At 41.4% G+C, this 27,723-nt stretch overlaps 1 protein-coding gene across 2 annotated transcripts; it reads right to left on the reverse strand.

Annotated features, from left to right (window-relative positions):
• Nucleotides 1-478: 478 nt before the first annotated feature.
• On the reverse strand, nucleotides 479-27,416 carry LOC116043534 (inactive dipeptidyl peptidase 10). 2 transcript variants are annotated; one of them, XM_031290289.2, is made up of 25 exons: nucleotides 27,226-27,416; nucleotides 21,404-21,518; nucleotides 20,251-20,346; nucleotides 19,983-20,077; nucleotides 18,460-18,531; nucleotides 14,335-14,387; nucleotides 13,642-13,723; nucleotides 13,054-13,174; nucleotides 12,776-12,930; nucleotides 11,030-11,127; nucleotides 10,735-10,858; nucleotides 10,312-10,353; nucleotides 10,121-10,225; nucleotides 9,248-9,339; nucleotides 8,415-8,462; nucleotides 6,849-6,967; nucleotides 6,702-6,749; nucleotides 6,329-6,427; nucleotides 4,502-4,568; nucleotides 2,718-2,912; nucleotides 2,564-2,618; nucleotides 2,352-2,451; nucleotides 2,184-2,242; nucleotides 1,905-1,977; nucleotides 479-1,814 (listed from the first exon to the last, which is right to left on the reverse strand). In XM_031290289.2, exons 1-25 carry the CDS (start codon nucleotides 27,262-27,264, stop codon nucleotides 1,597-1,599), a joined length of 2,370 nt encoding a protein of 789 aa, XP_031146149.1. In that variant the 5' UTR covers nucleotides 27,265-27,416; the 3' UTR covers nucleotides 479-1,596. The 2 variants fall into 2 exon arrangements, with proteins under 2 accessions (XP_031146149.1, XP_031146150.1); XM_031290290.2 differs by lacking the exon at nucleotides 2,718-2,912.
• Nucleotides 27,417-27,723: the final 307 nt, after the last annotated feature.

Raw genomic sequence — 27,723 nt, forward strand, 5'->3', positions numbered from 1 at the left:
ACTTTACCCCTGGAAATGCGGTATCAAGATAAATGAGCAACATTAAAATGGAGATAGATAGATATTCTTTATTGTCCACTGGGGAAATTTGTTTTTACAGTCTGTATGATAAGGTCAACTTAGTTATAGCTTTATCTCTGAAGGAAAAAAAAATATGATGCCTATTTTTTCCTAGGTTGCATCTTTATTTATGCAATAATTGTATATTTTTGGCATTCTCACAATCAATCCATTTATAGAATCTGCCAACACTGATTGAACCTAATAGCAGTGGCCATGATCTTCTATCATTTTTTCATTTAAAGCAGTAATAGCTATTTGCTGTGAATGCCACTTTACGTTTGCAGAGATCAAAGTCAGTATTTAGTTAGTAAGTGTTAGCACATTATAGGAATTTGCTTTTTCATAATCATAATTATCTCTTCAAATGGCTATGTTAGACAGCCAAGATGATAAGTGAAGGAAACAAACTAGATTGTTGCTGTAAAACAAGAAGTTCAAACTTTATTGTCAAGGACTGTTGGCAAAAAGGAGTAGCCGGTTGTGTAGAGTCAAGGGCATTCAGTTTCAAACCAACTGCATGCAGTTTACCAGTACGGTTTGGTTGATAGTTTGATGCTCAAGCCCAATGTCCACTAACGTTGTGGACTGTAAGGTAAGGCTCAACAGTTTGTCCAAACACAATACACAAGAAATGTTCAAAATGCCAAGATGTACCAAAACAGAAACATACTGTACTTACACAAACAGTAAATAGACAGACCTACATGGACGTTCTTGCAATCACCCTAGAATCAGAGCTTGTGGTGTAAAGTTGCATACTCATTTGTAATCACATAATGCAAGTAATGCTAATAAAACCAGTGGATAAAGGCCTCTAAATGTATGTGGCACATTTAGAATGATCCATATCCTTCATTTAACTTTATTTTAGCCGGGAACACACTGTGTAAAAAGACCTCAAATAATTCTGATTTTACAATGACATCTTAAAGATCTTGGAGTCTGCCCACGTCAGTCAGCAGAAGGGCCAGTTTACTTATTTATCTTTAGTTATTTTAGAGGTTAGGATTAAAATCTCATGTTTTAGAACTGTATATATCGTTTAATTAATTATAATTGGAATCTGCATAAATCTGAATGGGATCCTGTAGTCCTGTGAAAAGGATTCTTTTTAAGTCTTCCAATGTGTACCCAACTGTTGGAAGATTTCACACTTTTAACCTTGATGGGTGCGATTTAGATCTGCGTAACACAGAAAATGCCATGTAAACTAATCCACATCATGCAGCCATTACGACATGCATGTTTTAAAATCTTTGTAAACTTTTGGCAGAATCAGTATGCCTTCTAGTCCACAACATCTCGAGTGAATTTTGTAAAAAAGCAGGGCCTCAAACAATACAGTATAACAGCAGAAATAATTGTGTGCAACAAGGTTTACAGTACATCAATTTTTCCAGAAGTTGTAGGAGGTGATCTGATGTGTTTGGTCCCCACTCCTGTGCTCTTGTGCCTAGTAATCCGACCCAAGTTAATGCATAAAATCCAGTCCAAAGATGGTCCTTCCACAAGGATGGAAAAGGGGCTCTGGGCTCAATGATCTTCTTCCTCGGGATCCTCTACAGGATCTAGGAGGTTGCTGTACTTCAAGCAGCCTTGGAGGTAGTTCACCACTGTCCGCTGGAAGTGCTGGATGCTGCGTGGCTCTCTCAGAATGTGGCCCTCGTCTGGGTACAGCTGCAGTGAGTAGTTGGCTTCCACCCTCACCAGTCGGCTCAGGAGCTCAGCGGTGTGGTGGAAGTGTACCCTCGCTTTGGCCAAACACACATACAAATTAGAGGTGAAGAAATAAATGCAAAAATTAACCCTTAAACTCAGTATGAAATTGAACAAAATCTTACCATCTGCAGTTCCATGTAGAATAAGGAAATTCTCATCTTTCAGCTTGTTAACCTCCTCCAGCAAAGAGGTAGTCTGAAAAGATATACCATTACAATATGAGTGTTTTATTAGGTACACTTCGCTAATTTAACTTAGCTAACTAATGCAGTCTAACACAACAGCCTTGCAATAAATCCCACCTTCATGAAAGTATACATGTTCAGTTTTTTGTTGAAACTGTTAAACTGCATTAGTTTTGGGCAATAAAACTGTAACTAAGTGTATATCCACAGCCTCACAGAGTAAGCGTGCTCCTCCTTTGCTGGAAGGCCTAGATACCTCTCTGAGAATGCAGCACCTGACAAAAGTGGAATAACATTTACTCAAATACATGAACTGTGTTGCTGTTCCATCACAATTTCTACAAACTCAATATTTGAATAGTTGATGACATGATTTAAACTCACTATAAAGCCTGAAGTCAGTTACCGGTGCCATAGCGGCTGCGCATTGAAAGAGTTTATCTGTTGCAGCTAACATCTTGAGAGTTAAATAACCTCCAAATGCCTGGAAGGAGAAACAGAAAAGAGCTAAAATTAACGCAAAGCATGCAATAGCTTTATTGACTTCAATAGGAGTATTGAGTTTCTAAATCTGAAAAAAAAAAAAATGCTGTAACCTTGCCATAGAGGACCATCCGACGATCGTCAATATAAGGCAATTGCATCAACAACCTGCGGAAATATCATAAAATCCTGTCAGTTAACCAATTCAGAGGCATCATTTTTACGTGTCAATCATGAAGCTTTATGTTGTTGCATAACGGCACTGACTCGACAACTCCCAGATAATCTTTGACTCTAACTGAGCCAAGCTTGCGTGGATCCACAGTGGTGGTCTTCTGTCCACGGCCAACCCCACTCCTGCCGTCCACCCATGCCAAAGCCACATTGTGTGTGCCCGAGAGGACCTGAGGCCAGTCGAGAACAAATTCCTCTGTCACCGACTGACAGCCAGGAACGCCATCCCTGAGAGACAGACAGACAGGGTCAGCAAGGTGTCAGTTGGTGGGCGTGGAAGAGTGGAAAAAAAGGCTAGGGGGTTATAGGTTGCACAACAGGTGACTCTTAAGACACAAAAAGCTAACTGTTCTGTATAGAAGGGTTCATTTAAATTAAGAAAAATAGTTCCATAACATGGATTCCATAAGTAATAGGTAAAAGATTGCTCAGGTTTTTAAGAGTGGGCCTGTTTTGTTTTGTGGTACCTTTAAAGCACCAGTATTCTTTAAACAAAATACTTTTTGGATCATCTGAAACCTTTTTTCACTGTAAAATTCGGGGGTTTGCATCTGACATTTTAATAATTTTCCAAAAAGACAATATAACAACTGCAGCCCGTTATGCTGCAGTATGCCTAGGTGAGGGGAGGTGAAATAGTAAGCAGTTTTTTTCTCCCTCAGGTTCTGTTTTTTTCCATTCTTTACACAAGCATCTGTTCTTTTCCTGTACGTGCAAAGAAACGCAACACCATGAATGCCTGCAAGGTGTTCTTTTGCTTTGCGTGTTTGTTTTGTGTTTTTGTCCGATGCATGTTTTTGTTTTTTTGCTGCTGCTTTTTTGCTTTGCCTGTTAGTCTCACTGCTTGTGTTTGCTACGCTTGCTTTGTTGCTGTATTGCCCGATGCTTGAGTGCTAGACTGTATGTCATTTATGTAATGCTTCTTGTCACATGTAATCTGTATTATGATTGTATGTAAGTATGTATGAATGTGCTGGAAATGGTCGGATGTGTGCTGCTGTCTTTTTTATTTCTCTTATATTATAGCCCCTACCACCCCCTCCCTCAAGAGGCTTTGCCTTTTGCCAGGCCGCCATTGTAAATAAGAATTTGTTCTTAATGACTTGCTTGGTTTTTGTTTTGTTTTTTGGGGGCATTTTTAGGCCTTTATTTGACAGGACAGCTGAAGATATGAAAGGGGAGAGAGAGGGGGAATGACATGCAGCAAAGGGCCGCAGGTCAGAGTCGAACCCGGGCCCGCTGCATCGAGGAGTAAACCTCTATATATAGAATATATAATAGTTTATTTGTCATTGCTTTACAGACAATGAAAGCAGTTTAGCAGCTCCGCTCTACCAACTGAGCTATCCTGGCGCCCATGACTTTCCTGGTTAAATAAAAATAAATAAAAAAGAGGATAGACTATTAAAAAATGTGCACCATTATCCTCTTTTTTTATGATTTTGGGAGTGTAACGCAGCCAGAAGGAAGCTATGATGGCAGGCTTCTCTACGGTGCCATTATTGTAGCAAAAGTATTTGCAAATACTTTTATAAAAACTATATCTCAATCCGTCTGTGCGTAATCAGATTTGTAAACCTGTAAAAGAATCTCTAAATGTGTACTGAGATTTGTGAAATTGTACAGGAATCTGCAAATGTGCATTAAGAATCGGTGTGTGCCAAATCAGATTTGTGTAATGTGTATTCAGATTTGCAAGTGTATTGATAATTGTAAATATGTAGACAAATGTGTAGACAAATCTGTAAATGCGTACATAAATCTGTAAATTGAGCCGTTGGTGTTAAAGGAGTATTAGCTTCTTCAGAGACACTTACACAATAATGAGGAGAGGGTGCAGGTTGGCCTCGTAACCCTGCGGTAGAGATAGCTTCAGGTGTACATCTAAGGAAAGCAAAGGGGTTGAACAAGGTCAACTGCCATAGGCATGTTAGGATTGCTGCTACATTTAGAGCCTCTGCCTGAAATACATCTGAACCTCTGAAGCACATACTAATGATCTATAAAAAAAAGATGTATTCCTTAAAGGAACACGCCGACTTATTGGGACTTTAGCTTATTCACCGTAACCCCCAGAGTAAGACAAGTCGATACATACCCTTCTCATCTCCGTGCGTGTTGTAACGCTGTCTGACGGTTCCACCGGGAGCTTAGCCTAGCACAGAACCTGCAGGTAACTGGTTCCAACTAGCCTACTGCTCCGAATAAGTGACAAAATAACGCCAACATGTTCCTATTTACATGTTGTGATTTGTAGAGTCACAGCGTGTACAAAAAACAACGTAACATAAGACACAGCCATCTTCTACCCATAAACAAACCGGGAACTATATTCTCAGAAAGGCTTTGTTATGGTTTTGGTGTTTTGTCTTGTTGTATTGTAGTCTGTTTTTTCTGTCATGTCTTGTCTCCTTGTGATTCTGTGATTTTCGGTCTTGTCTTGTTTTATGTTCTGTTTCCTGTTTTATTTTGATAGTCTAGTTTTTTGTCTTGCCTTGTCTTGTCTGGTTTTACTTCATGTCTTGTGTTTTCCCGCTCTTGTGATTGCCTGATGTTTTCCACCTGTTTCCCAGCCCTCGTGTCACCTGCCTCTTGTTACCTCGTTACCCTCTGTATTTAGTCTTTGTGTTCCCCTTGTCCTGTGTCAGATCATTGTGTGTAGCATGTCCCTGCATCAGTGTGCTGCGTGTGGTTTTTGTGTTTGCTCGTGCCTTTCGTGTCTCCCAGTGTCAGTTCGTGTCTGGTTTTTTGCTCCCTGGATTTTCTTTGTTCTCAAGTTTCTGGATTGTTTTCTGCTCTTGTTTTTTTTGGATTTCCTGTTTTTGTTTTCTTCACTCTGGATTAGTTTTTGCCTGCCACTTTCAGAACTCCCTTTGTTTATTTGTACTTTGTTTTATGGACTAATAAATGTTCCACCTCAAACTTTCTCCTGCCTGCCTGCCTGCTCTCTGCCTTTGGGTCCTCAACTTCCCTGAACTTAACAGGCTTGCTGCAAAGCAAATCACTCCGCCCAAGTAGCAGAAGTAGCAGAGCTTCGCCTTTCTGAGAATATAGTTCCCAGTTTGTTTACAGGTAGAAGATGGCTGTGTCTCATGTTATGTTTTTTTGTACACACTAACTATACAAATCACAATATGTAAATAGGAACATGTTGGTGTTATTTTGTCACTTATTCGGAGCAGTAGGCTAGTTGGAACCAGTTACCTGCAGGTTCTGTGCTAGGCTAAGCTACCGGTGGAACCGTCGGACAGCGTTACAACACGCACGGACACGAGAAGGGTATGTATCGATTTGTCTTACTCTGGGGGTTACGGTGAATAAGCTAAAGTCCCAATAAGTCGGCATGTTCCTCTTAATTTGAACAAAACATGAACAAACGTGCATATCCACACTCTGAAAGAATAATTGGCTGGTCCCTCAGGACAGGCATGACTCACACTAATTACCTCAACAAATAGAAAAATTGGTTGGTACTTAACTATATTTTTCCCTGCGAGGCTGAAATACTTGCAGCAGGTGATTCTTAATATAGTCTGACTACTTGAGGAAGGCTCAAGGTGATCTGTGCATGCTTGTATGTGTGTGTGGCCAATTTCCTAAAGGTCAAACCGTGTCAAATATAGCCAATGGTTTGTTTGTTGTACCATGGTTGTCTGCTGGGAGTGTCCTAAACAGAGTCTCAGGGAGCCTCTTGTCCTCCAGAGCTTTAGATAGAGGGCTGTTGTCCTCCAAGACGACGTATCCTACAGGAGATAAAACGCCACTGTCAGATTATTAATCCTAAACATCAAAACGGACACAATAGGCCATCTGATTGCCAAATCCTTATCATCTCCATGTTAACGGCTCTAACTGAGAGCCACAGACAGAGGGCAGTGTGATTCTACATTCTGGTGTGCTTTAATGTACCGCCCTCTGCAGGACGTTGTGCGGAAATTGCAAACAAGCCTGTGTTCCTGTGCATGAGTGTGATTATCGGTACCATTAGTCAAACATGTATGCAGATGTAACACTTACTGTAGGGGTCCTTTGTACTGTGAACTGTCACTTTAGGGATTCCTGGGCCTGGGGGATTTTTCAAAAGAAAACATTTTAAAACCAACTGTCTGCAGCGTGAAGTTTGAAAGCATATTCTCTGCTCGTGTGTGTATTCATGTCATTTACCTAGACAGTAGAGAGTGAAGTGGGTTTGATTGGGGCTAAATTGAGCTTTAAAGAAGCGACATCCATCTATGAGGTTACAGGAGATGCACTGGCGCTGAAACACTCCATCCAGGTCCACACTTGAAAAAAAAGAGAAAAGGGTTATTGACCACACATTAGAAGAATAAGACAGTCTAAAGCTGTTTGATTTGCTCCAGGAGAGGGTCAATGACTTGCTAAGGTATTAAGGCAAAGTGTCAGTGTCTTGAGACAAACTGTTCCAGCAGTTGACTTTTAAGAAACAAATGGAGTTCAATAAGGGTAGAGATAAAAGCCATTATACAGATTGCTCTTTAAGGTGCTGTCAAGTCTCTAAATGACCCTCTCCACTCCGCTGCTTGCAAATTTCATACAGGATGAATCACGGACCAAGTTTAAACAAGCCCCTGTCCCCCCTCCTAATATTGTGCTATCTCCTGGAGCCCAAAGCTATCTAAGCTAATAAAAAGATATGAAACCTAGGAGGTTGATGAGGGAACAGACAAGTGTGTTCATCGCAGAGGGGACCATAAGTCTCAGCACAGAGGGTCCTCGTTCCCTGAGAAGGTTTTTGTGTTTTTTTTCTGTTATAAATGTGTCATAAAGCTCATGGCCTCGAGCATCTACGGCACACAAGAATAAAGATTCACATGTCAACACATTAGTGTGCACTTCCTCTTCTGAATTTTCATGTTTAGCCATGCTGGCGGCGTGGCTCCAGGGATGGCCATGTTGGTTAGTCTGCCACTTTGGTCCTAACTTAAATATCTCAACAACTAATTGATGGATTGACATGGAATTTGGTACAGATACCCATAGTTCCCAGAGGATGAACCCTGACAACTAATCCACGAAAGTATCTCAATAGATGGATTGGCACAAATTTTGTACAAACATGGTTACCAGACAATTAATCTTAATGACTTTTGTGAAGCCCCTTGTGGTTTTGAGTGAAATGTCTTGACTACTACTTGAACTACTGGATATATTGCCATACAATTTGGTTCAGACATTCATGTCCCCATCAGGATGAATTGTAATAACCTCTGACATTTCAAGGGATGACATTTCATCATCATCGGGTCATTTATTTTCAATTTGTTGATTACATTGTGGTGACCTTGACCAAATACCTGCGAATCTAATGGCATTCCCATCAGCCTCAGCTGTACTTTGTGTTTAGTGCTAATTATCAAATGTTAGCACGCTAACACGCTAAACTAACTTTGTTCAAGGTTGTATATTATACCTGCTACATAAAAAAAACCTGCTACATATCAGAATATTAGCATTGTCATTGCGAGCATGTTGGCATGCTGATGTTACCATTTAGCTCAAAGCACCACAGAAACCTGGCTACTTGCTAGCCATAACACAGCTATTATAAATCTTTGGAATAAAGTTGGACTGCATGAAAAAGCAGCTCTCAAAAATTACACAACGAATAAGAAAATTAGAAGTGACCAGTCCAAAGGGCATTTTATCTTCAATAATAATGTCAACATGGTGTCTGACAGAATCTGTCCTTTCACAGGGAAGCGTGTTTACCTGTAAAGGTGTCTGCTTTGTCTGGATTCTTCTGCACTCAGGAAATAGCTGATGATGAGAAAAACACACAGCAAGTTACTCAACACTACTGAAGAACTGCAGATCACCTTTGGGTATCTTAACTTCATCATAATTATTCTAGACTTTAATTATTCATGACAAGAACACACAGATTTACATACTTCAGCATGTTAATAAAAATCCATTTAATTTGTAAAGCACCATTAGTGATGGGGAATTAAATCAATTGTGAAGCCGATGTGCATTAAAGCATCATTTCTATCTATATGAATGTGAGTACTGTGAGACAGAATGACTTGTGTGGATGCAAAGAGCAGTATCAACCCATGGGCTTTGGTTCTGCAAACAACTTGATCTACAATTGACTTTCCTTGATTCACTGTGATGCTCACACCTCAGTCAATCGGTTCATGAGGAGTTTCTGCCCCCAGCAGGATGAAGACAGATTTAAGTGATAATCTTCTCTGTTCAAGTGTAAGTAATACTTTAGCCTCTTCAGTGGCAAAGCATTGCCACAAGCAAAGTCAGGGTTAAATCCCTTTCCTTTGGCCTTTTAACCAATATAATTTGCTACATTTTAAATTGGCCTTTTTAGTTATTTTTAGAATGACAATTTTGTGTGTACCATTCACCAGGAGTCTGACCTAACAAAGGAATTTGCTCTTTAGTAGCCGACACGTCAGCTTACCACAAGAGATTATCATTTTAATGATGGCCACTATTCTACTCTACTCTATAGTGAGGAGCTGCGAGCTGTTAGGGGCGCTGGAAGGTGATTCAACCTGTCTCCACACACTGTGACTCTCACATACATTTTTCCAGCCTTCTCGTCGAGGCTGCAGAGCAAGCTGACGTCCCAGCTCCCTGATGTCAGGAAGCGAGGAGGGACGGAGGGGATGGCAGGCTGTGTTACACAGAGAAACAGAGAGGAAGAGCAATGTATAAGTAGGCAGACATACTGAATAAAAATAGATGTTTCAGAGGAAGGGGGATGGGGGGGATTCAAAATAGGTTAAACATGAAGTTAAACCAACTGAAGGCACTGATGGCTACAGCGAGAGTTCAGGAACAGTTCTTTTTAATTAATGGTCATTGTGATAGTGGGACTAATGTTAGCAAAACACAGAAGGGACAATTTTGGATTTGATCCAAAGCCACTAATAATTTGCATGAGCCCAAAGGTGTAATACTTCACTACCCAACAATTATTAAACATAATGCCCTTTTTAATGTCAAATTCATTTAAAAAAGAAACACAATGTCATTCCCGTCTGTACATGTATGTGTTTCTTTAACAAAAAAAAGCGTCATTAAACATTTTTAATTGCCCCGCTGGGGATGAATAAATTGCTAAATTGAAAAGAACTGAACTGTTTTCCTTCCATATTATAAAGGGCAAACAGAAATTAGATTATTAATGAATGAAATGACTAGATAAAGGGAGTGTTTGAGTAATTAGGGAGAAAACAAATGCAAACAAATTGCTTCAACAATAAGAGAGGAGGAGGAGGAGGAGGAGGAGGAGGAGGAGATTGAAAGCCAACCAGACTTTAAAGGTCTGTGCTGCTGAGATCTGTAATCACACTGTTTTACAGTATGTGACCCCTGTTGAAACGACCAATTTTGTCAGAAAGTATTCAAGTATGACTTGAGGGAGTAAAAGTTAACTGCCCCTCAAAACTGACCAGGGATGAAAGACTGGCGATGTGGTGAAACTCTCCACGAGCGCCCTGTTTTGCTGGCAGGATTGTATAAAACACAGAGCCGTCTGCTGAAAACAATGGCACGTCCTGATGAAGAAAAATACTGAGTCAACTACGACAGTAGTGATATAAACAGGTGTAATAGAACTTCATGAAACATGAGCAATACATACCTGCCGTTGGTTTTGCATTATGTCCATGGCCATTTTGTGTTTCTGTTGATTAAGAATCACACAATATGGAGAAGTGTATTAGTTACACCATTTACAAAGCTAATAGTGTTGTCTAAATAAAGCTTATTATGTTTATTAATTATTAAATATAGAAATCCTAAAACATTGGCAATGTGTAACTGAAATCCGTGAGGATTTACAGAAAGGGAACAAGCCAAAAAATACTGTAGTACATCACTGGGAATTCTTCTCATGCAGCAAATTACTTTAAATATTAATCCAGCCAGTCGACGTTTGAGAGCTTATGGAAATCAATCCTAACTCCCAACACAGCATAAAAGAAGCAAAAATTCTATTAAAGCCGTATATTGCAGAGGGGGCCGTTTGTGGATTACTAAAGTCTAACGACTGATGACCACTGACCTCTGAGCATGCCCCTGTGGTAGCCTCGCACACGCACAGCACTGATTGGTTCTGGGCACGGTTCAGCCAACGAACTGCGAGGCGGGTGCTGCTGATCCAAGTCACCATGGAGATGTAGCTGTCTCTGAAGAGGCGATGCAGAAAATGATACAAGGGAAAAGCGATGGAAAGTGGTGCAAAGGTATGGAAAAAAGAAGAATCAGTGGAAGGGAGAGGAATTTGGACATGAGTAATAATATCTGACAGGTGGTGTCTAAAGTCTTTTTTTTCTTTTTTTACATTCACAAAGATGTACCTGGCCCTGAGGGAGTCAGGAGGCATCATCTCCAGAGTGTGAGCTGGACCGTACAGATTCACCACAAACAGACTGACTGATGGGATACTTGAGCCAGCCTGTGACACAACAAAAAGACAAACATGATCAAATAAACTAAAGTATAAAAAAAATGTATGTTTTGGCAAATCTTTTTAGCCACGCAGCAGGCAATGCCAGTGTGTCGGTCCACCGTTTTGGTTTAGACTGTAAAGTCTCGACAACCATTTGATGATTTGCCATGAAATTTGGTGCAGATATCCATAGTACCTTGAAAATGAATTCTATTCATCTATCTATCTACCGCCGGATGTTCAACTAGATGTTTCTCTCCTTGCAAAACTGTTCATTTTGGGAAACAACCTTCAAGCTAGCAAGCTACAAAAAGGGCAAGTTTTGAAAAAAATTTGGATTATGCAACAAGGCAGAAATGTTTGGTTCTTTCGGGGAATGGTTGTAAAGATTTACAAAGAATATGTTTACGGCATTTACTCTCTAACTGCGACATTTTGGGACCGATTGGTGAGGATTCCCTACGGACAAAATACACACGGCGATCCACTGGTAAGAGCAAATTACATGTAACCATGTATCCAGCTATATTTATATAGGATTTTGCAGATCCAGCGTCTCTGCAACCAGAGCTTAGCACCGCCCAAGGTGATTGTGATTGGTTTAAAGAAATGCAAACAACCCAGGGCGATTTTTCTCCTATCCAGGAGTGTATGTGTGGAGGGGCCAGACCTTACCCACAGCGCGGTGGAGTAAGGTCTGGCAATGTGAGACTAAATATCTCATGATCTACTGGATGGACTGGCACAAGATGTTTTACAGACATTCACTGTGCCCAGAGGATGAATCCTAGTGACGTTGATGATCCCCTAGACTATATCCTCGACGTTTCACTTCCGGAATTGCTCCGTTGCCGACGGAAATTCCGCCAGATTTCACTCATTTAGGCCGGATATCCGTTGCCTTGGGCTTCCTTTGTGTTGGCATTTTAAACTCTGGTGGATTTATGAGGACTATGGTTAACTGCTCCTCAGATCTCTGCAGGGTAAATCCAGACAGCTAGCTAAACTATCTGTCCAATCTGAGTTTTCTGTTGCACGACTAAGACGTACACCAAAACAACCAAACAAGTTCCTTCACGAGGCTATTTTGCAGAGGCGCCGTTGCTCCGTATGGTGCTTAGCTCCGCCCAAGACGATTGTGATTGGTTTAAAGAAATGGCAATTTACTCACATCCCAGAATGCTGTGTGGACTTGTCCGACCATCCCCTGCAGCGCCTCGGTGGAGGAAGGTCAGGCAAAGCAAATCCCCTGACTTTTCCACACTGAGGTTGATTTGTAGGTTTAAGTGAAATGTCTCAACCACTATCGGATGTATTGCCATGACATTTGGCACAGACATTCATGTTCCCCTCAGGATGAATTATAATAACTTTGGTGATCCCTTCATTTTTCATCCTGGGGCATTATCAGGTCAGAATTCAAATTTGTACCTGAAAATACCTGCAAAACTACAAATGACATTCCCATCAGCCTCAGCTGTACATTATGTTTAGTGTTAGCCTACTTAGCAAATGTGGGATGTTAACATGCTAAACTAATAAAGTGACCATAGCAAACATTACACATGCTAAACAGCAGAATGTTAACTACAGTCTCACAGAGCCGCTACATGTGGCTGTAGTAGACTTTAGTCTTGTTTCAATCCATTTTTACCTTTGGGTAAGGGAAGAGCACATTGGAGGGGTAGAGACCCCCTAAGAAGTGAGGTATTTCCATCACCGGTGTGGCAGAGTTGTTGATGGTGAGGTATGCCAGCCGGGCCCCGTCCATAGACCACCAGTGGGCAACATATGTCAAGAGCACTTCCTCTGTTTTAAAAGACAGTGTGCGTTGTTATATCAAACTCAAAGCATACACCTGCTGTTCATGATTATTGTTGTCAGCTTGCAGATTTTTCACTCTATGGTCTAAAGTGCTGGAATACTTCCTACCTTCATAAGTCCAGTCAGACAACCCGTTCACCACATTCTGCTCCAGGTCGGTGGTTGTGAGACGCAGGGCTTTGCTGGTCACACTCGACTTGTAGTAGATATCTCCTTCAAACACATAGGCCTGACAGACACACAGTGCCAATCCATTATCAAAGACTGTACGGTTGGAAGCTTCATCGCTGGCTGCCTAAAATGAGCCCCGATGCCGTCCAAGAGTGAATAAATCATTGGCCAGCATACACGCACACAAAATTGAGAGCCAATGCATATTTATTTGCCAGTTAATATGCTGCAGACGAGCGCCGACATTGCAGCCAAAGCCAATTACATTAAAGTGAAGGTACACAAATGATATTATGTGTGAAACAACCCCATTATAGCAACACAGTCTCTGCAATAACCTCATTGAGTTCATCTCATAATGACAAAGACATGATACCATTGATGTTATCATTATGAAAATGATGTCAAATGATTTTTTTTTTATATGGATTGTAAAAGTTGAGAAAATCTCCTTATCGTATTGACGGGTGTAGCTGATTCAGATGACACAGCAACCTATTGATCAAGGTAATGAGTCTGGCTTACCAGCTGGCTCCCCTGAGGCCCCCAGGAAGCATATTGTAGCACTGCTTTCTCTCTCTCCGGAGGGTTAAGCTCCAGCACATCCCTGGAACACACACAAATACTTAGACATAAGCCTCTCCGTTCAGGGATGAGTGTCCTGTTTAGAGCCCTCTGGGGTCCATCCATGCCTTGGCCTTGAGCTTTGCTTGAGAGAGACACTGTACTGTGAGGACAAAAAAGAGCAAGATGCAGAGAGGGGGAAACAAAACAGAGAATGGAGTTGGGTCATGCAAGAGTGCAACATTTCTTTGTCCATATTCCTAGCTGCACTTATTTTATTCCTAAGGACAGGCACACATTTTCCTCTAAGGCATACTCAGGCAATGATCAATTCTGCAGGTCCTCCTGAAATCCTTTTCAGATCCATTCCTCAGAAGCTCCAGGGATCCACCGCAGAGTTCCCCCCCCCCATTAATATACAGTAATGCTGAATATGAATCTCAGGCAGTGAAATCTGAAGTACAGTACACACCTTACGTTGGGATATGGAACCTGGAAAGAACACTGATGAATGAATGCATGTCTGACAGAAACATGAGGCTCGGATTCGATGAGACACACTCTGGGGGACGTTTTTCAATCCGCGGGTCTGCTTGCATTGGTGACGCTCATGCCCAGTGCAGCCCATGCATTAGCATTCATGATTCCACCTACCCATTAGCCACATTGTAGAAAGCATAGGAGGCTGTGAAGGACTGAGAGAACACCTGAAAGAGGTAGAGGATATCATGCACACAGGTGTGACGCATTTAGATGACAACACACACACACACACACACACACACACACACACACACACACACACACACACACACACACAAACACACACACACACACACACACACACACACACACACACACACACACACACACACACACACACATATTTCAGTGCTCACACATGCTCATTCCCATGTATAAAGAAACGCAAATGAAACGAAGGTTATGAAGGACACTGCTGAGGCCAACCTTACAATTAAGCGGTAAGAAACAGGAAGCTGTGGTACCATTCTCTAATTTCTCCAAAAGCACCGCATCATTGCTTTTTTTTTTAAAGGGCAGCAGCATTATGCTACAAAAATTGATAATGAAATGTTCAATGATCCCTAAATAATTTTTTTTAATAATAGTTTATTAACTATTTAATGTTACCATTTTACCTAAAAAAAAAGAAGTAGTAGCAAAGTATTTGTATGTGTGGTCATTTTCAAGTCAGTATTTTAACATTGCTTTGATTGTTACTGAGCTGATCACAGCTTATACACTTAATGTATTTGAGTCATTAAACCACTGGCAGCCATTTCATGCATATTACATCATTATTGCGATCACATCTGAATAACAGAAATTTGGATCACAGGGAGCCTTAAGACTTACTTAAAGAGACAATGTTAACGACATGACATGTGAAAGGAGACGCACAGAAACTAAGACAGACTTTCTTATTAAATAGCATCATTACAGCTAATATTCTTCCCGCTGAGATCTATTGTGGCTGGCAACTCTGTCGCAACCCTGACACAAGCATCAGCAGCTCAATGAATAATTAAATGTACATGCTGAAGAAGACTAAGCGACCAGAATCAATGAATGTGTGCATGTGTGCGTGTTAACAGCAATTGATCACAGCATTACCTGATGAATTCTCAGTAATATATTGATTCGTATTCTATCCTTTTTTTCTCATGCAAGAGGTTGCAAGCAGGCTGTTTGCTCACTGGCCTCTGAAAGCCTGGACCCTACTGGATAAACGCTCCCTAAAGAAATGAAATGTCACATCCTCTATACAGCACATTTAGCGGGGGAATTGGATTTCTCCTCCACGTTGTATGTGTGTTGTTAGAAAATGCATGGAAGAAGTGACGCAGGAGTAAAGCTGCAGGGATAAAGGAGGGGAAATAAATTCGAAGGCTATCTCAATGAAATTGAAATCTCATTGCGGTGTAAAGTCTGAACATGAGGGGGCAACGGCGTGTACAGGAAAACAGCTGTTAGAGTTTCAACAGAAAATAACTGCAAGGACAGGAAGAGGAAGGGATGAATTGGTCCAACACTACAGGAAAGGGTGAGGGGGGGGGGAGATAGAGAGAAAGAAACAAAGACAGGAAGGGAGGAAAGGATGCAGAGAGGGCCGAGGCACAGCCAGAGTTGACAGGTATTTGACACACAACCGGGACCGATCTTGATTAACACTCTTCTAGACCGAGGGGGGCAGCATCGCTGTGAGCACCACGTTCAATCAGCTGTTTATGATTTGTTAAGGAACCCAGAGATTCTGCTCTTGATTTAACATGGTGGAGCATGTGGCAGAGACTGTACGTTATTGTGTGTGTGTGTGTGTGTGTGTGTGTGTGTGTGTGTGTGTGTGTGTGTGTGTGTGTGTTTGTGTGTCAGTGTGATGAACAGACAGAGAGAGTGAGAGCATCTGTCTTGGAGAGGCAGAGTGAATTCTAATGTGGCTGCCAGTAACATATCATAAATCCTCCAGATTGCTCTGCTCCTCAACCCCCTTTACTACCCGCACCCTCCCCAATCCATGACACCAAAAACGGGGGTGGGGGGCATGAAACACAGATTAAACATTTAGAAGATAGCGTTGGATAACGTGACAAAGGGAATTTATGGAGATTATAACATTATGCATGAGCACAGATATTGGGATATATTGTACACTGCAAGACACACAATACAGAGATAATAGCATCCTTCCTTCTCAACACTGTTCCTGCCTCACAAGCACTTCTTAGCAGCCCCACTATGCGCTGCCTTTGATACCAGCACACATCAGCGATTGCTGCAGGGTGCAGACACGACTCCGATGGCATCTTATTTGTCCCCAAACTGCACTGTCTTGGCAGGTACTGGTCCGTTTGCCTCCGCTTATCAATCCCAGAAAACTCCATATCCTCTAAACTATCTTGCCATCACTCTATAAAAACAATATGTAGGTCTCCTCTTTCCTCTGTTTCTCGTGTTCTCTTCTTACACACAAACCGGTTTAATTCAAACAGGCTTTGAGGAAAGACATTTTCCTGTAGGACATCTGCTTTCTCTTGTTCCTATGTGGCCAAATCCCCAACTCACTTCTATGTATACCCTCTTATCAAAATCCATTTATTTTCACCCACCAGGCACAAAACCCTCCCTAAAGCCTCCAGAGCTAATACAAAATCCAGAGAAGCCTTTTAACTTTACCCACAGAATGCTCATCCAGTTCTCTTCACTGCAGCTTTCTCACTGCATCTCTTTCATACTTTGATAATCATTCTGATTGATTTCAACTGGGCAGTGTATCTGTAGGGAAATGGTGCATATCCAATTTTTCTCCCCACCTCCCTCCATCACAAGTGGCTTCCCCCGCTGCTGTCTCTGTTTTTCCCTCTCGTTCTCCGCCACTCTAGCGTGCCGCTTCTCTTTTCGAACAGCAAAGCTGGTGCCTGGCGCAAACTGCTTCAGTCAGCACAAATCCCCCCAGAGATAGACAGAAGAAAGTGAGTGAGAGTGAGGAAGACGGAGCGCGAGATAGAAGGAGGGCGCTAGAAAGACAGGGAGAATGGAGGAATAGCCCCAATGCATGCCAAATGCCAACCATACTCACACAAACATATCCATTTCTAAATATACAAATGATTCCAGGTGGCGTGCCCAGCTGCAGAGTGTGAATACACACTGAGCTTACAGATGAGAGTACACAATTCCTGCTGACATCAAAGGCAATATGCTAATGGAATAAATCAACCCACAGATTGGATGAAGATCTGAGCCCTTACTCTACAGAGACATCTAAAAAAACTGATTAAACGGATGTTAACCACTCAATAATGCAATTAGAATGGATGCAATGTGTTTGTGACCAATGCTGTAACACAGCAACAGGCTCATTCCCCCATTTCCACCCCCACAAACAGAAAATATGATACGTAGTGATTAAAGCAGACGTAGATCTCTACAGAGAACCCAGGGAAAAAGAAGAGACTGAACGAATGAGAGTGCGAGAGAGCAGCAAAATCTGCTTTCAGGTTTTTAATAAAAACGTGGGGAAAATGTGCTGAGGGCTTTCATTCCCTCCTAATTCTGTTTTCTTCCATTGCTGATTACTTGCACATTACACAACTTGCCTGCCCTTTGAGGAAAGACTCAGCTATTTATTAATGGTGTGTGGGTATTTACAGAGTCGGACCGCTGGAGGACCTGAGCTATGTGGTGTTAAAGTAAAGGGAGCAGGAGACCCCCCCCAAACGCTTATCTGAAACCACCACCTGCCATTGTGATTCTTTACAGCTTCTCATTAAAATTGTCCACCGAACTAGCAGGCTGATTTCATTACTGCAGCTCCAACTTCACTCCTCCATCTCCTTGATCTCCCCTTCCTCCCCCCGCTCTGATCACTCTGATCACTCAGTCTAACCCCCTGCACCTTCCCCCATCAGCCAGTTTAAATATTCAACTCCCCACATGTATGTTATCCCAGTCATATGACGTGCGCGTTTTGGAGCTAAAGACTGCTGCAGTAGCAGCACACACACACACACACACACACACACACACGCACGCACACACGTCCTCAACCTCCTCCTTCATGTTCTCGCTCCTTGTCTCTGTTGTTTCTTTGGTGCTGATTAGAATGCATGTCACTGCTGTTTTGCAGGTGTGTGAGCGGTAACAGCGTGTCTTTGATATTAGTGGATTAGTTATGACCCTGAATGTCTTCTGAAGGTGAAAACCTTGACGGTGCTTTCTGGAATAACTGAGTCAACTTGGCATTCAGAGGAAACTTACCGGTCGAATGTTATACGCCAAGAGGACAAACATCTTGTCTGCAGACACTTGGAATTTAGTAGTGGTCAGGTCCTATAGAAAAAAGAAAAGAAAAATTACACGCATCCTCAAGAAAGTGCGTTTAGGTATAGCACTTGTCACATGTCTTCTGTCTATAGCACTTGTCACATGTCTTCATATTCCTTCATAATTTAAAATTTTACATCAGCACTTAGGCCTCCTGGCATAACACAAAGTTGGCTGAACCTTGAGAAACATCTTAAGTCTGTTCTAATAGTTAATATATATAAATAATAGTTATTTTCAATTAAGAAACAAACTACACTCCTACTTATCTTTCCACCATTTAGTGTCATCACTTCTTGACTACGGTAGTGTACAAATTCTGCTGCATGTTTACAAACTAAAACTTTGCAGCTTTCTCATATCACCCCGACGCTGGCTTTGCAACAATGGCTTCCTCTTAAATTTAGGTCTGAATTCAAAATCCTTCTAATTACAATAGGGCGTTACACAATTTGGCTAATGGCTTAACCATATACTGTATCAGTGAGCTGATCCCATATAGGTCTACGCGGCCTCTCAGGCTCCTGGTTCTGCTCAAAGTCTCCCTCTGGCTTCACATCAGCAATAGGTGTGACAATATTAGCGTCACGTTTTCCATTGCCGTCTGTCCCAAAACATAATAAAACACAGTGGAAAACAAAATTCTTCACAAGTTCAGGTTAATGAAAGCTCCAGGTTACGCTTTAGTGTTTTGGAGATATTTTGCTGATTTAAATACAGCTCTGTGTCATAGTAGTGTGGGCAGTGTGTGCAGATGATCAGTGTTTGGCTTCCCTCTATGGCGCCATTCTCAGCAGACCTGCATTGCTCCGCTCCTCAGTGCACTGGCGTCACGAAGGGAAGCCATATATTGCTCATTTACACACACTGCCCACACAAAGATGACACAGAGCTGGTTTAAAATCTGCTGGTTTTGAAAAGAGCTCCCTAAAAAACGTTTTACTCACTTATTATGAACTCTAATGTCAAAGATTGATACTATATGTAGCTACAATTTAAAATTTTCTCAGCCATTCATTTATTTAGGGAAACCCCATGTGCGACTTGGTATTCATACAGGAATGTATATCTTTTTTTCTGGAATTGGCAACAGCAGCAGAGATAACAAAGCATATCACAACCCAGAGGAGAGACTTAACCTGACAACACAACCCTACTTTAAGCTCCTCAGTGATGACCCATATAAGGCTGTCAGTGTGGCGCACCGAGGCGGTGCTCAAAATGATGCCCTTACTTGGAAATTCTCTTTGAAGGCACATGTTGAGGGCTGACAGAGCAGCCAGATTTGGGGGGAAATGAGCTGATACTGTCACTCTGCCAAATCTTTTTTGGTCTCAAGTGTGGAATGTGGAACAGCTTCTCTCTCTCTCAATCCAGAAGCTGTATTGGCCAGTCAATTTGTCCAGCTGTCTGTGGATATGAGCCAATCAATACTAAAATCTGTCGCTGTAACTCACCAGGGAGCTGTTGTCCACCAGAGTCGAGGTGAGGTTGCTGTTGAGGCTGAAGGACAGGACATGTCCTTCTCTGGTGCGGAGAGCCACTTCGTTTTCTGACAGGGTTAAGACAGTTAAGGGACAAGGGTCCTGTATTATTAAAGTGAACTTAAATCCACAGAGACAGAGACTGCTGCTCGGTCTCCAACCCAGTGGCTCACTTTCAGGTGTGATCATTAAAGTGTTTTTTAACTGACATGAGCAGTAAGAACAGAACAGTGAGCCTTACCGTTCAACCATGCCACACAGGGGTCATGAACTTTGAACTCTTCACTCTCCAGATCCTCCATAGTGAGATGGGAACGGAGTAACAATTTAGATGCATCTTCAGAGGCAAAGAGACAAGAGTTAATTAGTTCCTCAAAAGGTATGTCATGTTTACAGTAACGCCAAGTCTGAGCATGTTGGAGCCTGGCCTATATTTCTGCTTTGGATGCATTCTTTTGCATTTTAATGTCCCTTTTAATATCTTTACCAATGCCTTCCTTTAAAGCAAAAATTCGACATTTTGGGAAATGCACGTATTCACTTTCTGGCAGAGAGTTAGATAACCTTCTCATACTGATTTTGTATACATTAAATATAAGGCTATATAGCCAGCAGCCGGTCATCTTAGCTTAGCATAAATACTGGAAGCAGAGGGAAGGGAAACAGCTAGCCTTGCTCTGTGCAAAGATAACAAAATCTGCCTTTTAGCACCACAAAAGCTCACTAATTAACACATTATATCTTGTTTGATTAATCATGAGGGATTATATTCCCCCATAAAATGATGAATTGTCATTTTTACACTTTGATTTTTGTACGAACAAAACAAACAAGATATAACATGTTCATTTGAAAGCGTAAGATGTAAAGATGTAACTAACCGGCTGCTGGCTATAGCTTCATATATACTCTATGAGGTAAAAGTAGTATCGATCTTATCATCTAACTCAGGGTTTTTCCTGCAAAGAGAATTCTTTGGCGCTCCCCAAAGAGGTTTCTTCCACCAGTCAAATCCTCTTATCCACAGCTGCTAAATTTTATAATTTTATAATTATAAAAGCAAGCAGCTGAATTGTTTTGACTGGACCCTGAACGCCCCGCCGTGAAGCTAGCAGGGATCTCAGTTTTACCGTACTTTTTTCCCCTTCACATAAATAAAGACATTTCACTATAAATTGGTGCATAAAATATATCAGAATGCAGGAAATGAAGTGTTTGATGCTTGCTCAAAAAGACTCCACACCTAATGTGCCCCCCCCAAAGGCCCATTCTGAGCCAGGAAAAAGCATGCACCAGAAAGTAATTTTCCCTAAATATGAAACTATCCACAATTCCCCACATTACAACTCTTCTCTGCTTTGCTGCTTTTACTCCTCCAGACAGCTCTTACTTACCAGGCGTGAGGAGGATGACAGAGAGGATGACCAGAGACATAACAGCCAGGATCACCACCATGGCAATTCCTATACCCTTCCAGTTCCGCGGGGGACCATCTGTACTGCCCAGGTCCTGATATGAAAAGAACACACAAACACAGTGATAAATGCGAGCACAGCAGAGGAGGAGGACATTAGTGCTGCTTCATTTCCACGCTCCCACAGAAATCTCTCCCCGACAGGCGCATCAGTACAGTGAGCCTCAGGGGGGACTGAGACCAGTCTTCAGCATCACAGAGACCTCGCTGAATTACTCTCATTTTCCATATGAGAACTGCATGAAATCTTTGCATATATGAAAAATCAGACTTTAATTACAGCAGCAATTTTCCCATAATTTGTCTTTATCATTGCCTCATTTCACCTGTTAAAAGACTGATGGACCTGATGATTGCAGAGGGGGATGGGTGAAGACGTTACAATGAAATGTGTGGTGCCTGAAATTACACAGTGCTTTTTGTAGAAAAAGTTGTCACCTATTTCATCTGCTTTGGTGGATCAGGACTTATTCAACAGCACTGAATGAAGTTGTTAACGAGGTAATGAAAATAAGGAGAAGTAGATGGGACTGTATGACTATACAATACATTATAAACAAAGCTTCAGTTACCAAGAGAGCAAAACTTCAAGTTATTTCAAGTCTTTGTATATCCTCTGTATGCGATCAGGGGGAACTGATGGAAAGAGCCGGCATCAGTATCACTTACAATTCAACACAATTGCATGCTGTTCCCAAGCTGCACTCCACTCCCTCATAATGAGTGGCTGGCACTGCTGGAGCCACGTGGCCGCTGGAGTGTGAGAGTTCAATCACGGAGCAGCTATAAAATTCAGCCTTCCTTATGGCTTGAACCCTTATAGCCTCGTCTGTCCCGATCACCTTCTTCCATACCTTAGGGAGGCGGGTGGCGGAAGGAGGACATCAATGCTCACTGGACAACAGATTGCTGCTCCTCCGCGCTCCCTGGGTGACACCAGCTGTCCCTGAATCTGCATTGGCCACACCACACCTAACACTTCCTCTCCACAGACATAGCCTACACTTCTTTGCCTTCCTTGACCATCTAATTTAAAAGGTGCTGCACATAGTGTATTATTAAAGTGCTAAAAACTGAGAATGCACTTACATAACTGGAGTCAAAATGTCTTCAAAACACATTTCAGATAAGTGAAGCATGGTGAATTGTGCAGGAACTGAAGAGTAAAAGGTCAATGCAGTTGAACTGGAAGCAGAGAAGTTTCTCCGTTTTCTTAAAAGCCTCTGTGTACCATTTATATAAGATTAAAAGTCCTCCGTACACTTTTTAAAAGAATTTGTCTCAGATGTTTTCACCTCTTGTTGTAAAGATGCAGGTTTACGTTATACCCAAGATGAATGGAAGACACATAAGGTCTGCTCTATCTGCCAAGGTCTCATCTTTAATAGATCTCCTTGACTGCAGTATAATAGCCAGTTCAAATTAAAACCACCAAAAGTTGAACCTGCAGGGACAACTTTAAGTGAACTCTCAGTGCAGGCGAGAGAGCGCTGTGATTGATGTCTAAGGCTGTGTATCTACTGGCCTTTCTAACACTCTGTTTTGTCTCATTCCCCTGCGCTCTCGGCACACAATCTCTCAGTGAACCACCGTTATCCTTCCATCAGATAAAGAAACCTACAGCAATCTGAAGGCTTTTGGGAGTATACACTCAATACCCAATCGTTGTGCATCGTCAGCACTTTTGGTTTGACTTAACTGTTTTGAAATTTGAAAAAGAATTAAGAAGAACTGAATCTCTCTCAACAAAACAAATATATGTTGCATACAATTGCAATCCATGAAAAGCAATGGTTAAGTCTCATGGTTACAACAGCACCAGCAACTGGTCGCTGATTACAATGCACGAGGGAATCTAATGCAGCACAAACTGCAGGCACAGGTGAACAGATGAAGAGCTGGGCTGTGTGACGGACGGGCCGGGCTTATGTCAGTTAGCAGCACCCTGATGGACAATCACATATGTCTCAGGTTTTCTGCTGAGCCAGATGTAAAAAAATGTATTACATTTCTAAGTGAGCTATCTATTTTATTCAGACTGTGAGATCCCACAGGAGTGCTTCTAGATGCATCTAGGTGTCAGTCAAACCCCAAAGGGTGCGAGACTGCAAACCAAAGGTTGTTATGTGTACGGATAACTCTCCTGAAGGAATCCCCTTGAGAGGATGTTTTTGGTAAACCATGCAGAACTGTATTAGAGAAGAGAGAGCTCTTCTGTTTGCCAGTGGAGCAAAGGGATGTCACTCAACCAAATGAGAGAATCGATAAGGTGTACAGTTGTACAAGATCCAGAGGGAAACAATTAAAGAGAAGATATAAAAGAGATTTTTAGGAAGATGCCTTCTTGAGCACTGTTTTTTTGTGCAAAGTATACTGACACCTCCAGGTCGAAGACCTATTCTGTCCTTTCTATCATTTCAACTTAAGAATCACACTTATCGAACAGGAAGCGTTTAATAAACGGCACACAGACAGATCCCAGATAACTGGATCTTTTTTCTCAAAGCACTGCACACAGAATCCAACAATTCCAACTGTATTGATTGAATTTGCACACTAAAAAAGCAAGCCACACTTAAATACAATTACTCAATATTCACAGCGTGCAACACAACTAGGTTGTGCAGAATCCAGGCGGTGGGGAGAATTCCTAAATTAGGCTCTGGAGACCTCCTTAACTCCATCCTCTGTGTCTTTGAGGCATGGAGAATCCCCCAATAAATCACATGCAGAGGAATGAGGGAACCAGTGCAGGCTGTTTGCTTCTGTATTTGCATATCTCTAAAGCCCCCTTTAACATCGGGCAATGATGTTTATTATTTACATGACATTGGCAGACGCATCAATAAAATAACCACCACCATAAAAAAGGGGGAGATGTATTGGCAGACACATACAGCCCTAGGTATAACATATGCTCCTTATTTTAATGATATGCTGTAATTGCTCACATGGGACAGCTGTAGATGAGCAAGTAAGACACTTATGCATTACCTTGTCAATGTCTCCCATTGCCTCATTTAAAATGAAGGTCATTATTAAAGCAGGCTGTAACTTTAGTGTGGTTGGAAGAAATGTAACCAATGTGCTGTAGTAGTGAGATATACTTCATGTCTGGGCTATCTTTCATCACATCCAGAGTCATTTATGTGCACCTACTCACTGCGCCACTGTTTCTCCCTTTGTGTTTATTTAAAAAAAAAAAAAAAAAAACAGTAGATAATGTAGACAACATATGGGACTAACTGGGCAGATTTTTTTGCCCTAAAGGCAATGCAGCACAAGCTTTTGCGAAATGAAAGACCTGCCGCTTTAGCCTCTAGTGCTGCATGGCTGCCCTACTGTCTTATTCTTTTCATGCTCCCCATCACGCATAAGAAAATGACTGAACAAAAGGCTTCGCTATGAGGGTGCTTTTCCTCAGCATATCCAGTTACTCACAGTGACCGAGTTGCTGCCTTTAGGAAAGAAGCAGCATCAGTGAAATACATGTGGGAGAGCTGCGGGTGGGTGACATGATGTAGTGTTACAGTGATATATGACAAAGTGAATGTGATTTTTCACTAGGATGAGACTGTACAGACATACTCTATCAGCAAATAATATGCCTATAGTATGCTCAATACACTATGAGAATTCACTGTGTCATATTGTCGCATCATCAGTGTTGAACGTTAAAACAATATCGCCTAATTGAAAACTAATTAAATCACTGTTATTTTCTTCCTTATTGCTGGGGATTAACTGAACCAAAACCAAAGCATTACATTTTTTTCTTTGCACCGAATTGTGCTGTAAATCTCTTATTTGACAGAGAGTGGTGTCACAAGTCAATTAACGTTGACTCTGCAATGCTCTTTGCTCCTACTGTATCATCATGGCACGTCTAATATTATGGCATGCAAACATATGACACAAATGGCAACCCACATTATTCCCTAAATCCTTCAATCTTCTAACCAACAGAGACTGACATGACAAGCTGTAACCCAGGTTTGCCTCATTAACTGCTTTACAGTACACATTGACTGTGGCATGAAATGTTGCGACATTTGCAGATAATGGATTGTCTATAAGCCTCCCCCCCCCCAAACCCCTCGCAGCTTTGTGTGGCGCTCTCAAGGAGACAATAATGCTGCAGGATTATTACACAGACGCTTCAAAAAGATTTTATCACAACAACATGTGAGTAAGAATAAACTAAAGGTTTAGTGTGTCACTTCATGTCAAACATCTCTGTGCTCTACTACATCTGGCAAAAGGTTATATAACATTCTTACTTTTGCTGCGAGGAAAAATATATTGTTACAGTGGATTAATGATAAGGGCCCTTCTGTTAAGGGTTGGGTTAAGATCATATTGGAATTGATTCCTCTGGAATATTTAACTAATATTATACATCACAAAGCGGACCAGTTCTACAAAGTCTGGCAGTCCTATTTAAACTATCTTGGACCAGACTATTCTTTGATTATTATGCAAGGAATCTGATGAACCTAGGCTCTTGTGACCTGTGATGTAACTTCCTTTAATGTGGCCTGTTACCTGTGGCCTCCAATATATATTCTGTGGACATGAGCTGTATTTTGTTTTTCATTTGTTTGGATTGTCTATATCTTTGTATTGTGTCATTATTATTGTTCTTGTGTAAAATAAGAAAAACCAATACATATATTGAAAAAAACAAAACAAAAAAACATCACTATGCTCATATTGCATACCAATTAGACATTGTTTAACTGCTCCTCTAGTTTCTCAAACACTTTCTCCCCCAGGGCAGCTGTGTACTAATCATCTCATGATGACCTGTTTGATGAGATCTGTGAATTAGTTGATTTGGAAAGGATTTCAATTGTTTCACAGCACTGTAGAGAACAACGACTGCAAAGAAAGAAGCACTTAATATTACATAGATATGCATATACAGTATACATCATGTAAATCCAATTGAAATCAAAGTGTGATTTTTCATCTAATGCAAGCATTTATCACCATATTACATTAAACCATTGATGAGTAGACTAAGTTGCACAAGTTGCGTCTGAAATATAAACATAGGTGAACTGTCTATCAAATAAACAGGGGAATGTCACATTGGAGCGGACGTGCATGTTACACATGAATGGGAGAGCTGAGTTAACTAACATTTACATTGATGATATTTCACTAAATGCATTATGCTAATGAGTATTAATAGTGTGACCAAAAACAGAGGATGTTGGTTCATAGTATTTGTGCATTGACACCTACACAGCAGAGGGATAATCAATCATACAGTGAAGGCATATAGATTTGAGCCTCTTTATCACTGGGCACGTCCAGGCAGGAGGGGACATTTGTCTGCTGGGACAAATTCTTATATCTGAAAATTAGACTTCAAAAAATGAGCATTGTTATTGATGCAGATATTAAGCTATAAAAGTCTGCATGGGACAGAAGGACAATAAGAGTGGACGTCGAGTTGCCACAGCAGCCTGCACCGCAGTGTAGCCTACTACAGAGTCCAGGCTGTCCAGGAGATGAATATTGACGGAAAAGTCTGAATGGTCAAAACGGCTAAAAGACTATGCCTAATCGATAATCGTTTTATTGTGGGCATACATGAGGAATTCCCCACTGCACATCAAAGACATAGATTACACACACTCTCTCACACTGCCCTGAATCTAAAAAAAAAAAAAAAAAAAAAAAAACTAAGTAGGCAGGGATAGAACAATACAAAATTTAAAAAAGCACACATACCAGCTCCGTGGTCATGTTTTGTTGAGTTGTGGCAATCATTGTAATCCGCAACAAGCTCTGCTGCCTCTGTAGCTTCAAAACCCGCCGAGCTGCTGCACTGTTGTCTTGCGGAGCTTTTTCTGCATGCTCTGCTTCTTGCAAGTTTGTCCTCACTGGGCTCTCTCTCTCTCTCTCTCTCTCTCTCTCTCTCTCTCTCTCTCTCTCTCTCTCTCTCTCTCTCTCTCTCTCTCTCTCTCTCTCTGCATTCTGCTCTCTACCTGGTACCAGCCTGGTAGCCTATAACTTATAAATTCAGTAATTATAGTAAATTATAAATAAACAGAATATTTAGTATTTAGTAGTAGTAATGTTATCCTAGTAGGCCTATGTATATTTTGGTGCTGGTTGGATACTGATGTAGGCTACAGTAGATTAAATCCATTAATATACTAATTATAAACCCATCATAGTGTGTTAACAATACAATAATATAGCCTACTTCAGCATCATTATGAATGC

The sequence above is a fragment of the Sander lucioperca genome, chromosome 12 (assembly GCF_008315115.2).
Source record: "Sander lucioperca isolate FBNREF2018 chromosome 12, SLUC_FBN_1.2, whole genome shotgun sequence".
Taxonomy (NCBI): domain Eukaryota; kingdom Metazoa; phylum Chordata; class Actinopteri; order Perciformes; family Percidae; genus Sander; species Sander lucioperca.

Bases quoted from the DNA above. Each gene is read 5' to 3' on its own strand.
- LOC116043534 (XM_031290289.2), bottom strand. From the start codon at position 27,264: ATGATTGCCACAACTCAACAAAACATGACCACGGAGCTG. The intron at 13,724-14,334 runs GTAGGTGGAATC...TGTGTGTTCCAG, and splicing joins TTCTACAATGTGGCTAATGG to GGATGTGCTGGAGCTTAACC. The intron at 10,226-10,311 runs GTATGTATTGCT...TTTCTTCATCAG, and splicing joins TAATGCAAAACCAACGGCAG to GACGTGCCATTGTTTTCAGC.